We start from the raw sequence: 18,077 nt of genomic DNA on the forward strand, positions 1-18,077 counted from the left end.
GGTATGCAGTGGAAAATGGTACCCCACAAGGCAGTGTATGTAGCCCAATACTGTTTAATATTATGATTAATGACATATTTAATCAGGTCAGAGAAAATATAGGTAAGTCGCTTTATGCGGATGATGGGGCACTCTGGGTTAGGGGTCGGAATACAGAATATTTAAACTATCAATTTCAAAATCACAAGGTATATGTTTCTCTAAACGTCATAAGACAGTACCACTTAAATTATATGGGCTAGATCTTGAACAGGTCACGGCTGTGAGATTTTTAGGAGTGATTTTTGATGAGAAGCTGACCTTGGGTCCGCACATTGATAAAATTATGAACAAATGTAAAAAGATTCATAATGTTCTGAGATGTCTGTAAGGACGAGACTGGGGAGCAAGTAGGGCATCACTCATAAATATCTATCATGCTCTTATGAGGGCCGCCTTTGATTATGGCTGCCTAGCATATATGTGTTCAACACAATCAAATCTTAAAAAGCTTGATGTGGAACAGGCACAAGCACTCTGGATCTGTACTAGAGCATTTAAATCATCACCAGTGACTGCATTACAGGTTGAGACAGGAGAGATGCCGTTGTGTATCAGGAGGGTTAAGATCATGATGGCATATTGGGTAAATCTACAAGGGCATAGCAGGGTGCACCCCACGAAAGCCATCTTACAAGAATGCTCAGAGTTTTATAGGACTAACTTTAATAGCTTTGGATGGTTAGGAAATGCAAAGGCACAAAATGCAGGTCTCAGTCAGCTACAAGTAAGCCCCATTGTGGAGATACCAACTGTACCACCCTGGAGATTCATAAAACCATCTGTAGATACAAGATTACAACAAATAATAAAAGAGAATTCTAAAATATCACCACAAGGGATAATAATTCAAAACTATATGGACCAGTATCAGGATAAATTACTAATATATACAGATGGGTCAAAACAGCCTGAGACAGGCCGCAACGGTGCGGCTTTTTTCATTCCTCGGTATGAAGTAGTCAAAAAAAGGGCGATCGATTATTTATCAGTGTACACTGTAGAATTATTAGGAGTCCTATTGGCACTGCAGTGGTTGGAAAAAAATCATCAGCACCAAGATGACAGTCTATCAGCACTATCAAGCATACAGTCTGGGAAAACATCATGCAGACAAGACATTGTTTACCAAATACTTTATCTGCTTCTCATACTCCATGCTAAGGGACTGAATGTTTCCTTCTTCTGGGTTCCTGCACATGTAGGGGTAATGCACATGTAAGGAAATAAAACTGTGGATGTACTGGCTAAAAAAAAAAAAAAAAGATAAAAAATGAAACAGTTGATATTCAAGTACCATTAAGTAGAGCAGAGATCAAAACCATTATAAAGGGACACCCACATAAAATACGGCAGGAACACTGGGACACAGCTGACACCGGACAACACCTATATACCATACAAAAACAAGTGGGCATGAGTGTGAGGCAGCGCAGAAACCCAAAGGAAGAGATGATAATTACGCGTCTTAGAATAGGTCGTGTTGGATTAATGTGGGACTACGGCTGCTCCTAACGCCATACAGACTTCATATAAATCCAAAATGAACTTTTTCACACTATCTGTTGTTACCCAGATGAGGATGGGTTCCCTTCTGAGTCGGGTTCCTCTCAAGGCTTCTTCCTCTTAAAACATCTTAGGGAGTTTTTCCTTGCCACCGTCGCCACTCAGTGGCTTGCACAGTTGTGATAAATTCGCACCTTTAATATCTGTATACCATGTTGATATTTCTGTAAAGCTGCTTTGAGACAATGTCTATTGTAAAAAGCGCTATACAAATAAAATTGAATTGAATTGAATCTAGCATTAAACAGAATAGGAAAACACCCCACTGGACTCTACACACACTGCAGTACACAAGAGACAGTGAAACACATTCTGTTAGACTGCAAAAGGTATGAGGAGGAAAGAACTGAGCTAGAGATGCAGATTGGAAAACAAAACATGACACTAGAGAACTTGCTGGGGAAAATATCTAGGAAAATACACTAATAAACTATCTAAAAATACTGGGATAAGTGAGAGACTTTAGTAATCTAGTAGGAATATCTAGTATATAGTTATTTATCTCTTTATTTTCTTTTATTTATGTATTATTATTGTTATTATTATTATTGTTATTATTATTACTTTTTTTCCATTTTATTTTATTTTTCTGCCAATATACTGCCCACACTCCAGTCCAATAGGTGGCGGTAATGCACCTTTAGTTGGTTTGCCAACCGCCATTAAAACAAGAAAAAGAAGAAGGAGGTGTGTAGCGAAACCACAGCAGACCCATTATTAGCTTTGTTAGCATGTTTTAACTTGTTTTATAGTAACAACTAACCTTATATGTTAGCATAGCTTATATTTATAATTTAGAAGTAAAAGTCAATCAATACAATGGACCGGAGTCAATTATTCAGTTTATACCACAGTTTCCACCTCAATATATTGTTCTAAACTTTTATTTGTCAGGTTTTTGTCCTTTAAACGCTCGTGTGTGGAACTAATTTATTGCGCATCCCATCTCAAACCTCCGCTAATCCCAAACCTCCAGCTGTAAACGTGTGTTTACTTTTGTTTATGCTTAATAAAAGTAAATAAAAAGCCCCCGCCATTTTAGAGCTAGTAAAGGAGGTTCGAGCCACTGATGCGCAGTGAGAGAGTGTTTCATGCTGATAATATAAAAATAGAACAAATAAATTTCGATACTTGTGTACAGTGTTTGACATTTTTTATCATTACATGAATAAATAAATAAATACTTGTTCACTGGCTTTTCTGTCTCGTTACTGCAATCTCATGTTCTTTATTAGCATGACAATAATTGTACATTTGCATTGCTAAATCAAGTACAAAGGAAGGGTCGTGTAAAAACAAAAATAAAAGACAAAACAACAAAATAAAACTGAATAAAATTCTATTAGACTGAATAAATAACTATTGCAAATAATATACATAAATGTACAAGGACAAAAATTCAATATATACAGAATAATTGAAAAAAGAAGGATAAAATGTGTTAAATTACAGGATAAAAGTGAATTATCTAATAAAGGCCAGATAAATATTAAACAATAATAAAGACGAGCAATCATAATTACAAAAAAACAATGTCCCGTCATCAATTATTACTTATTTCTGGAAAATTGTCTGTAGCGGGTGTGTGTGTGTGCTGCGATGGACACACACGTTATCTCAGTTAACCCGTGATATGGAACTGTAATGAGGTCAAAACCTGACTGGAACTACTTTAGCTGTGTATTTACTGGAAATAATTACACCCCTCAGGACGTCTGTCAGCCAATCAGAATTGAGAATTCTACAGCGCGGTGGTGTATATATATAGATATCGGAGTGTCCGTTAACTGGTAAATACTGGTTTTTGAACATTCAAAATTCAAAAAGTCCGATCAAATCAAAAACTGTCAGACACAATGTCCGGTAAAAATATTAAAATGAAGCAGATCCTTTGCCATGCATTCTCAAACCTCATCAGGCATTATAGGAGAAGAGAAGCTAGTGCAAAGTATTGACTAAAAGGGAGCCAATAATTGTTGCACACCTACATTTAACGAAGATTTTTCTTTTAATGAACCCATGTTGTGTTTGCAATTGTTTGATGTCAATGAGAGCAGAGTATTTTTGTGAATTTATTTTTAACAAAGGATCAAAAGGTTAAACAATAAAGACAATTTTTCACAGCCTTCTTTGCTCATATTTACCAAGGGTGCCAATATTAATGGAGAGCACTGTGTGTACCTGCTAATCTTGGTTTTGACCCTAGTTTGTTTTCTGGATATCTGATCTTAGCCTCATCCTCTGAATACCTGTTTGTCCATCACCGCTGCGTGCTCCCTGACTTCGCCATTTATTAGGATTGGTTTGCTAGTCTTTATTTTTAATGAAAGTATTCACTTTAACTATTGCTGTTACTGCTGACTGACATTGAATAAATGAATCAATAAATATTTATGTAAAAATTTATAAAATACAGATGTTTTCTATCATTGTGAGTAGCAATAAAATATATGCACCATGCCAACAAATAATGGAACATCACAATGTAGCTTCCATTTATAAACAAAAAAAATAAAAATAAATAAATATTAGTGTCAATATATAAAATATGCTGAAAGGGAAATGTTGACTTGGAACCTGGAGTGGTGTTATGTCCCTACTTGAGTAATAAGCTATGCTAATCGTACAGTCACATAAACGCCATTACAGTACTTATTAAATAAACATAATGATGTAGGGATGATGCTAATAGATAATTAGCAGGTTTTCTGAGGTAAAGTGTGACTTTATTGTTTTTGTAACAGAACTAAACCTCACGGTCTTTTGAAAACACACTTTCAATACTTGTTATAAAACACAATAATTTATTAACATAAAGAAGAAAAAGTGATTTAACATGAATGCTACATGCTAAATGTGTGTGTTTTAGCGCAGCTGCCAGCAGCTGAGCAGACTAATGACCGGGTTCATCTGTTACAGTGGTGATTAGGATTGATGCTACTTTCATTATTGACACAGTAATAATAATAATAATAATAATAATAATAATAAATAAACAGTTCACACACTCTACTGAATAAAGTTAGCATTAGCATTAGTGTTGAGAAACAGCAGGACAGTAAGGCATCAGTGTTTGTCCTGAACATGATCATTAACCTCAGGCTGTGTTCCAGTCCAGTTTATCATGTGTCTAATCTAATGTAATCTAATCTAACATATCTCCCACAGTGTGCCAGTGTGACGTCTTCCTGCTTTTCCTCACTGGGACTTCCTGTGGCTGTGATTGGCCAGTGGAGGTCACCTGACCCAGCCCCGCCCATAACTGGAGGCGGAACGAACACTGCAGCGCTTCTTCACAATCATGTTGATGTAAGCCTTCATGATCTTCGTGATCTCACCAACCTGAATAAACACACAATACAGTTTTATTATTTTTATTATTTTATTGAAGCAAACAAAAAAAATCCAACACCTATCACCCATGTGAAAAACTAATTGCCCCCTTAAACTTAAAATCTGGTTGTGCCGCCTTTAGCAGCAATAACTGCAACCAAACTCTTCCGATAAAAGGACTTCAGTCTTTCACTTACTTCTAGGACTAGCATTTAATGCTATGCTTTGGATCGTTGTCTTGCTGCATAATCCGGTTGTGCTCGAGTTTCAATTTACGGACTGAAGACCGGACATTCTCCTTTAGGATTTCCTGGTAGAGAGCAGAATTCATGTTTCCCTCAATTACTGCAAGTTGCCCAGGCCCTGAAGCAGCAGAGCATCCCCACACCATCACACTTCCTCCACCATGCTTGACTGTATGATGTTATTTTGTGGAATTATGTGTTTGGTTTACGCCAGATGTAAAGGGCTCCTGTCTTCCAAACAGTTCCACTTTCCACTCATCAGTCCACAGAACATTCTTCCAAAAGGTTTGAGGATCATCAAGGTGTGTTCTGGCAAAATTCAGACGAGTTTTAATGTTCTTCTGGGTTAGCAGTGGTTTTCACCTCACCACTCTTCCATGGAGCCATTTTCCCCCCAGTGTCTTTCTGATAGTCTGATGCAAGAGAGGCCTGTAGGTCCTTTGATGTTGTCCTTGGCGCTTTTGTGAATTCCTGGATGAGTAGTCGCTGTGCTCTTGAATTAATTTTGGAAGGTGGAACACTTCTGGGAAGGTTCGCTACCATGCTGAGTTATTCCATTGGGAGATAACTGTTCTCACTGTTGTGCGCACGGTGGCTTAGTGGTTAGCACGTTCGCCTCACACCTCCAGGATCCGGGGTTCGAGTCCCAACGTGGCCCTGTGGCCACTCCGGTTTCCTCCCCCAGTCCAAAGACATGCATGGTAGGCTGATTGGCGTGTCCAAAGTGAATGAATATGTGTGAGTGTGTATGTGATTGTGCCCTGCGATGGATTGGTACCCTGTCCAGGGTGTACCCTGCCTTGTGCCCGATGCTCCCTGGGATAGACTCCAGGTTCACCGTGACCCTGAAAAGGATTAAGCGGTATAGAAGATGGATGGATGGATGGTTCTCGCTGTGGTTCTCTGGAGTCCCAGAGCCTTTGAAGTAGCTTTGTAACCCTTCCCAGACTGATGTATTTCAATCACCTTCTTCCTCATCATTTCTGGAATTTCTTTCAACTTTGCTGTAGGGTGTTACTGGGTAAGACCTTTTAACCAACTCCATGCTGATGAAAAAGTTCTATTTAAGTGTTGTTTTGATTGAACAGGGTTTGCAGTAATCAGGCCTGGTTGTGTCTCGTCTAGCTGAACCCCATTATCAATTCACTTTCATAGATTTTAGTAACTACGGGGGCAAATACATTTTCACACAGGCCCAGTTGGTACTGGATAACTTTCTTGCTTCAACAAATAACATTATCATTTAAAAACTGCATTTTCTATTTACCCAGACTGCCTTTGTTTTATCTCCAATTTATAATTTCTGAAACAGTTTAGTATGAGATCTACACAAACACAGAAGAAATCAAATACTTTCACAGCACTGTATAGGTGTGTGCATGGTGTGTTTAGTGTGTTAAACATATGTTAAGTGTCTGTTGTGTGTATTACCTGTGGTGTTTCGAACAACAGGTCTCGTCCGTCTACGCTGATTTTATATGTGCTCGGTAGCGGCGCTCCGAAAAACACAATGTGTTCATACGGAAACGTCTCTAGTGGCCTCGCTTCTCCTCTCTTATACACCGACACACTCTCCGCACTCACACCTAACCATAGCTCACAGGGAAAACCACCACACTTTGACTGTGCACACACACACACACACACACACACACACACACACACACAGTTATAGTGGTGTTGGATAACTCAAATTGTTTTTTTACTTCCCTAACATCATAGTTTCCAGATTTTCTTGTCAGTTTGTTTTCTAGTGTCTTAGCAAACCGCAAATTCTAACACACTAGGTTAAAGATGATGTAGCTCACCTCGACATCGAACAGAGCCGATCCGTACCCGCTCCACTGTGTGATGATGTCCATGTACTTGATCATGGCCTGCTGCTGATCCAGTCCCTTCAGCCGGCTCCATTTTTCCCTGATACTCGCTCGCGTCCCCTCCGTCTCCTCCTTCACCCACATGTCCATCATCGTCTGTTCATCCTGAATGTTGCGCTGCTTCCTCAGTGATCCTCCTGCCTTCAGGCCGTCCAGAAAGCTGCTACGGTGCTTCTCCAGTGTTCCTCCTGCTCCTCCTCGTCCTCGGGTGAAGTGAAGGATGCGTTTGTGGATGTGTTTCAGAGGGTAAACACTCTCCAGGCTCCAGATCACTGCTGTCGCATCTCCATGCAGATACTGCAGACGAAGAGCAGCCAGATGCCGCAGTGTGTCCTCATGAGCTGGGAAGTGACCGCTGATTAATGACTCGTGAGCCTGAGGAGGAGCAACACGAGACACTTACATTCCACATCAAAAACACGGAGCCGTAAACACGGAGTCGTAAACAGAGTGTAAATATGGAATCATAAACATGAGTCATAATTGTGGCATCATAAACATGGAGCTGTAAACATGGAAAGATGGAGTCATTAAAAGAGAAGTTGTAAATGTGCACTTGTAAAACACAGTCATGAATACTGGATTTGTAAAGCAGGAGTCATAAATGCAGAGTAGTAAAGAGGGATTCGTGAACCTGGAGTTGTAAACATGGAGTTGTAAAGGTGGAGTTATCACTTTTCTAATACAGAATCACGGACCTGCTCAAACATGAAGACAAACTCGACTCCCTCTTTAGGCGTGCTCTCTACATCCAGGAAACAGTAGAGCTTAAAGTACAGCTTCCACTGGGACTCGGGCTCTGATGACGCCAAGCTGGACAACGCACACACAACACACAACACACATAATTCAGAATGAACTGTCTAACATAACATGATCCATCACATGAATTCATCATATTGTAATATAAAGTAGGTGTCCAATTGTATGTAGTGAGTGTGTCTGTGTGTGCTTTTGCACGTGTGTGTGTGTGTGTGTGTGTGTGCGGGTGCGTGCACGTGTGTTTACCGCTCAAACTTGGCCAGAACATCAGCAACGATGACTCGGCTCTCTATAGCGCGATACACACTCCCACTGTGTTCAAACAGAGCAAACATGTTCCTGCTGTCCTCCATGGCCAAGCCCCGGATCAGCTTCTCCACCACCTACACACACACACACACACACACACACACACACACACACACAATTACCAGAATTACACAAAATGTTTACGTAGTGTACTCATTACTGATTCAAATCTGTACTCAGTGCGTATTTGTTCTCACCTCTCCTGCAGTAGTGTGTGAGTTAATGGAGATTTTACAGGCTCCGCCCCCGTGACAGTAAACGGTATATGTAATTTCCTGTCTGGTCCTCAGCGCAATGATTTCCTCCTGTGATGGTACACACTCACGCATCTTCGTCTTCTTTAGTGAGTCGGTAATGAAGACAGCATAACGCTCCACCTCCGTGCTGGGAAACCTTTCTCTGATCCTGAAACGAATGGAAAGGTTTACAGCATTATATTTACACTAACTATATAGTAATGCAGTGTGTGTCACACACCTCTGACTGTCATGGCAGCACCGAATACAGTACAGAACTACACTACCCATCAGCCCCAGGACATCACATGACCAGCCACTGCCTCACTGATCACCTGCACCTGTTTCACCTCCTTAGTGCCACTATTTCAGTTCTGGCTTCTGTGTGTCTCTTTGTCTAGCTTTTGTTGTTGTCGAATGTTGCTTCATCCATGTTGTGTTCATCTTCTTGCCATGCGTATCTAGTTCATTTCTTTTGTTTCATGGTCATAATCTTTGTTTTTGTGTTTCACTCCAATAAATTCCAATCTGCACCTGTGACACCTGGGTCCATGTCTCACTGCTCACTGGGTCAGACAACAGAGCTGCATGCTGGGAAAAAAAGGAGACAAAAATACACTGAACAAATCAGCCACTGTGCTATAGCATTTCTTCCAGTGTTTCCTGGACACAATGGGTCTGAAGAGGGAGACCTCACCCAAAACACGCTGCTGAGCACCACAACATTTCTACCATCTGTTAAAGGTGGAGGCAAGAACTACAGTGTGACGTGTAAGCATTCCTCACCAGCTTCAACTTGGACCACAACCACAGTCCTGACCTCAAAGTCAGAGCAAGCTCCTGATGACCTGGTGATTCCAGAGAGCATGAAGCACCTTGCCCAAACCCAATAAAAGTAAGGCTCTCTTGGTTCTGCTATGAGTAAACAAATGCTTGGAGCTTTCAACCCACCAACATCAGGCCACACGGACATACTGATCTTTACCTCATGACTTTCACCAGGAAGACCAAGATGGACCTCATGTACAGACCCTTCTGGCAATAATCATTTAGGAGCAACCCTAAGCCCTACAGAATAAATAAAGTCAAATGAAGTTGTTTCTCCTACAGCCCAGACCCCCATCCACCCAGCCTCAACATCAGCACCGGTGCTCATGACCCAGACTTCATCCTGAGTGTTTGTCTGTGTGTAGACTGAGTAATCACCTCTTCAGGTGGAATTTCAGGTATCTCAGTATGCCTCGGCTTGGAAGGAAGGTGCAGCTCATGCACGTGAGGAGGTGCCAGTGGGCATGGCTTGCAGAGCTGTGTGGCTGAGGCACGTGATTGGTTTGTTTGATGAGCTGGCAGTAGACTTCATCTCTGATTGGCCGCAGGTCGTGACAGGTCTGCAGGATTCCCTGGATGATGGGGATGGGGTCAGCCACAACCTCCATCTCCTGCAGAGAGTTAAAGATCTTCACCGCTTCATCCTGAAGACTAGAGTAACCTTTCTCTTTATGGACTAGAGACAGAGAGAGAGAGAGACAGAGAGGAAGAACTGTATAACCCATTTTTAGAACATCCTAAAAAGCACCTGCATCCATCTCTGAACACCTGACTGGCTGTGTTCCAAATGGAATTTTAATGATATCAAACACTGCTTTAACAAATGCTACAAGTGTAAAGTACACTAAAATATCACTATCAATCCATCTATGAGGACGTATAAAGTGTGTGTGTGTGTATAGAGGACTCACGGCTGTCTCCGTAGGGCAGAGGCAGTAGTGGAGAGTGTAAGGGATGCTGTGTGTATCGCAGTATCGGGTTTCTCCAGTACATCTGCTCCACCGCCTCCAGATTCATACTGTTCTCCTGAAACACACACACACACACACACACACACACACACACACACACACACACACACATTTAACCAATCACATTTCAGTAATACAATGACATCACCTGTGGAATTAAGGCTCCATCCCAAATGCTATAGAGTTTGAGACACAAACACAGAAGTAAAGAAACTTACAGGTGATATTGAGGACAGTGAGTGTGTTCCACACAGAATCAATAACAAACAAACAAACAAACAGCTGTATGAATGAAAGACTAGCCCACTGCTGTTTGTCCACACTGAAAGGACAGTAGAGAATGAGACACAGCCAGTCATCTAAATAACAGTGTGTTCACAACAGCTAGCATTCATGTCCTCATGAAACTTGTAATTAGCAGTTGGGAATTTTCTGAAAGCTTTGACTTGACCGCGTGTGACACGACATGATAAACAAACAAGAACTAAACAAAAGCAGCTGCACACAAACTTTTAATGTAAACTGAGCATGGGTTAATGTGAGCCAGAACATAATGCCAGTGTTTGTGTTAATTAGATGCGCTCTCCTGTAAAGAAATCGTATCCACGGTTTGAAAGAGAATTAATTCATAATTTTATCCATAAAATGATTCACTTCTCAAAATAAGCAATGTCTCTCATTAAGATGAGCCTTAAATTATTTTAAATCGATACGTTAAAAAACACCTTTTCCTGGCAAGATATAATTAATTACTGAATAGAGTCATAATTATATATTTAATAATGTCCTCGAATGATCTTGCATGTGTGTGTTTTAGAGTGTATTTACAGCGTAAACTTCAGCGTGACACACTGTGGTTACAGCAGCAGTTTGTCTGTAGTTATGTCTGAGGTCTGAAAACTGATGGGTGTAATTTCGGTATTAAATCCTCACGGCACACTCAACGGCCCTACGTGTTCTCAGGACTTCTGTAATTGTGTGACCTTTGGTTTGCTCAGACACTATCATCATGAAGAACATAAACATGTTCACATCAGCACAAGATGAAAAAGCAAACACTGCAGAAAAGCACAAAGAGTTCCACGCAGAAGACACACAGCGCTGTACCTCATTCCACCCTGGAGCGTTAACTCCTGAGAGAAAGTGGGCGTGGCTCCACTGACTGAAAAGGACAAAGTCACAAACATCTTTTCTCATGAACAATCCTGAGGAAACAGCACCCCACGAAGCCCAACGTTCTCACAGCTCCCCCTGGTGGCAGAGTGTGTAGGGGGAGAGTGTGTAAGACACAGAGGGAAGGGGGACGGTGTGTTTTGGGGTGATGCGGTGCACTCGGAGCCAGTTTACCTTGATCTCTCGGATGAGCTGCTGTGTGGGCGTCTCGATGGGAGTTTTATTATCGATGGCGCTCTGAATGGCCGAAGCCCATCTCATGGCCTCATTCAGGAGTTTGGTGTAAAGGCGGTATGAGTGCTTCCGGCCATGCACCACGACTTTCCAGTAACCTGCACACGGAATAATCAGGAATTCTATCAAAACTCTACATGTCTGACTCTACTGTTTCAGCTTCATGAAGGACTTCTAAACAGCCTCATTCTGGATTTATTGTAGTGCATTTTGCAGTGGAAACATTGTCTCAGACTTAACCAGTAAACCCTTCCACCTTTTGTGCCACTAGCGAATGTCCTGTAGTGCACTTTATAGTGTGTTGGGTAATATTTAGGACTTGGTCACTAGCCCCTGTGTGTACTTGGTGCACTTTGAAGTGATTAGAGTTCGTTTTGGATTTTAGTACTAACCCTTATCTTACATCAGTGGTAGTAGATTTGTTCAGTGACTCAGGTCCTAGTTAGTGCACTGTGAGCAGGGCACATTGCTCAATAATTTACAGGAAATTGTTTAAATAGGGACAAAATGGAAGAAGAAGAAGATAATGTCAATCAAGACATAGCCGTTAGCTAAATAAAAATAAAAGTTAGGTAAAATAATAATAATGAATATTGTTTGTTTTTCACACAGCGCACATGTTGTATGATTAAACTTACAAGTTAAATGAATGAAAAGTGATTATTTATATTAAATAACATTTTAAAACATTTTCTCCTTATACCAGTCTCTTTGAAGACTCGGTCGTCGGGCTGTGCCACTGAACACAGGCTGTTGAGCACCAGAGTGCCGAGACGAGACGAGCTGCGCTCAGATGATTTATAATAATCCAGAGAGTTCACCGTCAGAACAAACCAACGCTTCTTCAGCTTCAGAGACGAGCTCTTCATACTCGACCTCATCTCTTTATGCAGCCAGCCTGAAAGAGACAGACAGGTCAGGGAGACCTCCCTTGTAATTATGTCATTCACAATAAACACAACTCTCACAATGCTTAAAAGTTAGTCCTGTCAATCATAACCGCTTTAAGTCCTGTCTCGCCCCAGCTTTAGGTCCTGTCTCACCCGCTTTAGTCCTGTCTCGCTCGCTTTAGTCTTGTCTCGCACGCTTTAGGTCCTGTGTCGCCTGCTTTAGTCCTGTCTCGCACGCTTTAGGTCCTGTATCGCACGCTTTAGGTCCTGTCTCGCACGCTTTAGTCCTGTCTCACCTCTGACGATGAAGTCCTGCCCATCACTGCGTGCCTCTCCTCTGGGTTTGTGTAACAGTCCGATCCAGTGGTGCATCTCCTCAGGCAGGTCTGCGTTACAGTGGATCACTCGATTGGCTGTGATGATCACGAACGAGTTCGGCCTGAGACAACAGAGAGGACATCACAGACATCAGAGGGAAGAACACTTTAGCTCCTTTACCTAGAAAGGGACATGTTGTTTACTGTTAAAGCTGTGAATAAGATAAGATGGACCTTTATTGATCTCCTGTAGGGGAAATTCCATAATGAAAAGACACTAAGGGTACTAAAGGTGTATGCTTGAGGGTTCCACCCCAGCAACAAGGAACAGTACTGTTTAGTTCCCATTTTTCTGAGTGTAAATATAATATAAAGCATTGCGATATAACATCACTTATAACGGTCCAGTTATGTGCTTTAAAGAGTTTTAAATGTGTAACTTCACTTTTCCATGTATTATTGGTGTAAAAGCCATTCCACTGACACGTACCTTTAAAAGTATTCATTTATATCTTCGAGTAATTAAGATTATAGTAAACACAGACTTAAGAAACTTTATTACTAACTTCATTCCGCAGTAAAGCTTTAACCATCATTCTACTTTATTTTCTTTTGGAGAAGAAAAACAAACCCAAAACATGAATCTGTGTTCTAACAAAACCTCAATACTGTAGCATCCGTGCCGATAAAGAGTTTTTAGTACAGAATTTTACTATATTATTAATTATTATTACATTAAATTATTTTTACCTGTCAGGATTGTCTGAGGCGCAAACTGAGTCGATGAGCCCAACATCCAGAGTTCCCTAAAAAGATCAACAAAAAAGAGTAAAGATCAAATAAACAGAATTCAACAGTTAAACAATTCTAACCTGGTTTGTGAGTCAATAATTATTTAGGGTTAGTCAAAGTGCAATATTTTTACATGTTGTTCCACAAGGTTCTCTAATACACCCACTTTTATTTTATTATCCTTAATAATACTCAAAAATGATAAAACATTTAAAAAATTGATTTTGATTCTAGATGATGGTGCATCTCAGAGGTAGCAGCTCTCTCTCTCTCTCTCTCTCTCTCACACACACACACACACACACACACACACACACACAGATTTGAGGAAAACACAGTGACTACATTTACATGTACAGCAGTAATCTAATTATTGCGCTTACTCTGAGTAAGATAATATTGTGATTAAGGTGTTCACGAGTCGCTTTTAGAATACTCCTGTCATGTTCCCGTTTTACATGTTTTAGAACATAATTAGATTAACAGCCCGTGTCATTACGTCACAGCTAGTGTCCTTATATTTGGACAAATTTCTCAATACAATCATAAAGAATTATTGGTGTGTAGCTTTAAACATATGTAAATATATAATGATAAATATGAATATATTTAATTTTAAACACATTTAAATATATAATGATGTATATGAATATAAAACTTTAAATATAATTAGTGGTGCTTGAAAAGCACTACTATTGTTCTCTTGCATACTTATTATTATTATTATTATTATTATTATTATTCCACTTTTTTCCCCTGCACCGTTTGTCAGAGATCGACATTGGCCCTCTAAAGAGAAAGCTCTAAAAGTTTTGCCTCCGTACACATTCGGCTGTAAAATGTATTGGTGCACGATCTGTTTGGCTCTTAGAAGCTTTGGCACCCTATCCGACCGGCGCTCAAAAGTATTGGCACCCCACACGGCCAGCTCTCAAAAGTACTGGCGCCCTTGACGGTCGGCTCTAAAAAGTATTGACGCACTACACGGCCGGCTCTAACAATGTTGGTGCCCTATCTGTCCGGCTGACGAAAGTATTGGTGCCCTACGCTGTCGGCTCTCGAAAGTATTGGCACCCATCCCTGTTTCACCACCGCAAGCACCACTCACATTTTCTTCAGGAAATGTACCGGTCTAGTTAAATATATAAAGTTTAGCATGAGGTTAATTCTGACACTCACCACTGCATTTTTGGGGTTGGCTTGTTCATTCTGCATTTCCATCAGCTGCTGTGGGGAGGCACTGTGTACACGACTTAACACGCTGAACCAACCGCTACACACACACACACACACACACACACACACACACACACACACACACACACACACACACACACACACACAGAGACAGAGTGAATGGTTGAAATAATGCTGCACACACTATGACAATGCAGTGTGTACCTGCGTGTGTGTGTGTGTGTGTGTGTGTGTGTGTGTGTGTGTGTGTGTGTGTGTGTGTGTGTGTGTATTTACCTGGCTTCTTCTGGTGTTTCAGCATAAATGTGATATGTTCTGTCTTCAGTTACGATGTTTAGTGCGTTTTCCTTCTCGTGATTATCGACGATCTCCCTGTAAAGAACACAAAGTGATTGTTCTGTTACACTCTCTCACACACACACACACACAACCTGCTGTAATCAGTGTGTATAAACCTGAGCGTCTCACCTGGCCTTGCGGATGTCGATGGTTCCTTTCAGCTTCTCCTCGCTGTCATTATCAAAGTACATCAGTTTATTCTCACGCAGGACAAACCAGCGCATTTTCCAGTTCCGCCTCGACAGCGTGCTCGATCCTCCGCCTTTCTTATAGAGCCAGCCGCTCTTCACCGAGTCCTGCTTCGAACGGAACCACATGAACGTCTCGTCCTTTAACACACACCAACGCCTACGCCACGGGATCATCAACCCACCTGGGGGGGGAAGAGAGAGTGAGTTACTCACTCATTAACTAATTGTCTTACTATAACTGTTTTCATTAAGTGTGTATGTGTGTACTCACTCTTCATATAAAGGTAACTGTGGAAGTATGGAGGATTGCTGCCATTCAGCAGATTGACTCTTCCGTTGGAAACTTCTTCATCAGTATCTGCGTTATCATCGTTCTCCTCATCGCTGTCTATAAGCTGGAGAGGAAAAGCATCTGAAGCTCAGTGTACAGTCTCTAAATATGCGTGTGTGTGTGTGTGGAGTCAGAGTGCCTCCATTCTCAGTATAAAACAGATATAGTGAGATTGCAGAGAGCTACAAAGTAGCCTGATCTGTTTATTTTTAATATATAAAGATATTATGTAATAAATCTGTATTATCTTAAACGTGACTTATTTACATTTACACCATCTGCAAGTTTCTGGTTTTAACTGTCTTAAAGAACATCAAATGTCTTGACACAATGACAATCAGATACAGAAATCTGCTTTCAATTTCACATGTATTTCCTTGACAAGTTTCCAATTTATTTGATCCCTTCCTTGAGGAACGTGTTGAGCAATGTGTTGGTTTCTTCCATGGATCACCAGAGTCCAATTTTGATAATGATTAAACAAATTTGGATAATTTGATAATGAATTACAGAGTTATGGCAGATGGAACCAACTGTCACAGCTAGAAGTTCAAATTCCAGGCAAAGTGTTTTGAACATGTAAACACAAGCCCAATAAGAGAAGGTGTTAAGAAGATGGATCATCAGTTCCTCACCGACTCTGCACTCCCTCTGAAGGAGTCCATGCTGTTGTAGGTGCAGCAGGATCTCCTCAGCACCTCCTCATCAGTGACATGTCCATCAGTAAGGTTCTCCAGCGCCTCCTCTAATTCATACTCCTCCTGGTCATAATCAGACTCTGTCTCTGGTAATTCTGTTTCCCAATTCCTAAAGTCCTTCTGCACATTACTGTAATCTCCAGGAGGTGGTGACGGTGGAGCAGGAGTCTGCTCTAAAATCCCACTGTTTCTGATGGAGGAAGTGGATTTCAGGCTGGGATTCAAGATGGATTTTGTCCTGGATGACTCCTGAAAGAATGAGGTTGAAGACAGTGAAGGAGATGTCTCTAAATATCTGCTGTATCTGAGAGTAGGATTCTGGGTAGATTTTGGTCTGTATGTGTCGAGTGATCCCTGAGTGAATAAAGCTGAGGGAGGAGGTGGAGGTGAAGCAGGAATCTGTAATGTCTCTAAAATTCTGCTGTGTCTGAGAGGAGAACTTTCGAGCAGTCCCTGAGCAAATGCTGCTGGTGGAGGGGGAATTAAAGAGAACACATTCAGATCCGGCAACTCAGCAGCAGAAGGAGATGGCAAGTCTAGAAGTGGGACACATTCTTCTTCATCCTCAGCCTGAAACCCTTCATCCTCATCATCCTCAGCCGGTGGCACCACACTCTCATTTAGATTCTCTTCACTGGACAGCGATGGCTCCAGACCTCCAAAGTCCAGCATTTCCAGGAACTCTGTAGCCACACGTGATGCCTCCTTCTCCAGTCGGTAGATTTCAGCATCACGGCGCTGACGGAGCTCCTCACGAGAACCTTCATTCATCAATGCCACTCCTTCATCACGCTGCTGCTGAAGACGCTCGATTTCTCGCTCCAGACGCAATATCTCCTCCATCTGACGAGTCTCTTCTTCGGATGAGTACTGCAACATAAACACGAGACCACTTTCATAAGAATGAACGCAATCACTTCCAGGATCTAAAAAATCATAACGTCATTTCCCTTTTCAGATTTCTAAAGCACAGTCATATCGTTAGTAAATCCTGTCCTGGCTTTACCTTGGAGCAATGATGGTTGGTTTCCAGTTGATTCCTGAAGGAAGAAACAAAAAGAGAACAAATCCATTTATTCTGAGCAGATTAAGGACAGACATTCTGCTCTAAATGCAGGCAGAAAGGGTTCTAGTGAAGTTCTAGACATCAAGGAACGTATGGAAAAATGAGAAAGGTTTGGCTGTCAGAGTTTAAGAAAGATAGGTTTTCAAGATTTCAAGAAAGTTTTAAGATTGTAGGCATGTTTAAATTTACAAACTTTTAGGAATGTTTGAAGAATTTGCCAAAGTTAGTTTATTAAATTTTAGGTGGTTCACAAAAGCTTGGGAGAGTTTGTGTTGAGAAATTTTGCAAAGTGTTGGCTGGTCAGACATTTAGGTACATTATGGAACCAGTTGTTAAAGTTCAAGTGGGCACAGTCCCCTCCGAAAGTATTGGACCAGTTCTTTTGTTTGTTTGTTTTTCCTAGACCCTGAAAATATTTGGGTTTGAGATCAAAAGATAAATATGAGATGACAGATCAGAATTTCAGCTTAATTTCCTGACAATTACATCTAGACGTGTTAAACAGCGTAGAACATGGAACCTTTTGTTTGAATTCACCTATTTTTTCAAGTAATCAAAAATATTGGAACATGGTATTGACAGGTCTATCTTGTTACCCAGGTGTGTCCTGTTAGATTGATTGTTTAAACAATTACTAGCTCTGAACATCTACTCTTGGTTTGAGTCTTCAGTTTCACCGGTGA

General features: G+C 41.0%; 1 protein-coding gene and 1 long non-coding RNA gene across 4 annotated transcripts in view; one reads left to right on the forward strand and one right to left on the reverse strand.

Annotated features, from left to right (window-relative positions):
* Positions 1–3,664: 3,664 nt before the first annotated feature.
* myo10l3 (myosin X, like 3) overlaps positions 3,665–18,077 on the reverse strand; it is a 46,124-nt gene continuing 31,711 nt past the window's right edge. For 2 of the 3 annotated variants that reach the window (XM_053680621.1, XM_053680622.1), the window contains exons 22-39: positions 17,335–17,368; positions 16,266–17,198; positions 15,571–15,694; positions 15,238–15,481; positions 15,046–15,141; positions 14,752–14,845; positions 13,531–13,586; positions 12,760–12,902; positions 12,277–12,471; positions 11,514–11,671; positions 10,107–10,221; positions 9,574–9,871; positions 8,329–8,536; positions 8,069–8,205; positions 7,759–7,873; positions 6,992–7,435; positions 6,615–6,806; positions 3,665–4,947 (exon numbers count right to left, since the gene is read on the reverse strand). In XM_053680621.1, coding sequence (XP_053536596.1) covers positions 4,843–4,947; positions 6,615–6,806; positions 6,992–7,435; positions 7,759–7,873; positions 8,069–8,205; positions 8,329–8,536; positions 9,574–9,871; positions 10,107–10,221; positions 11,514–11,671; positions 12,277–12,471; positions 12,760–12,902; positions 13,531–13,586; positions 14,752–14,845; positions 15,046–15,141; positions 15,238–15,481; positions 15,571–15,694; positions 16,266–17,198; positions 17,335–17,368 — 3,691 coding nt within the window. In that variant the 3' untranslated portion in view covers positions 3,665–4,842. Of the gene's footprint in view, positions 4,948–6,614; positions 6,807–6,991; positions 7,436–7,758; positions 7,874–8,068; positions 8,206–8,328; positions 8,537–8,656; positions 8,959–9,573; positions 9,872–10,106; positions 10,222–11,513; positions 11,672–12,276; positions 12,472–12,759; positions 12,903–13,530; positions 13,587–14,751; positions 14,846–15,045; positions 15,142–15,237; positions 15,482–15,570; positions 15,695–16,265; positions 17,199–17,334; positions 17,369–18,077 lie in introns of those variants that run through there. The other variant, XM_053680623.1, reaches the window with a different exon arrangement.
* LOC108266322 (uncharacterized) lies at positions 12,356–13,647 on the forward strand. The gene is made up of 2 exons (XR_008396507.1): positions 12,356–12,488; positions 12,599–13,647. It is a non-coding gene; the product is annotated as an uncharacterized LOC108266322 (long non-coding RNA).

This window comes from Ictalurus punctatus, chromosome 6 (assembly GCF_001660625.3).
Source record: "Ictalurus punctatus breed USDA103 chromosome 6, Coco_2.0, whole genome shotgun sequence".
NCBI lineage: Eukaryota > Metazoa > Chordata > Actinopteri > Siluriformes > Ictaluridae > Ictalurus > Ictalurus punctatus.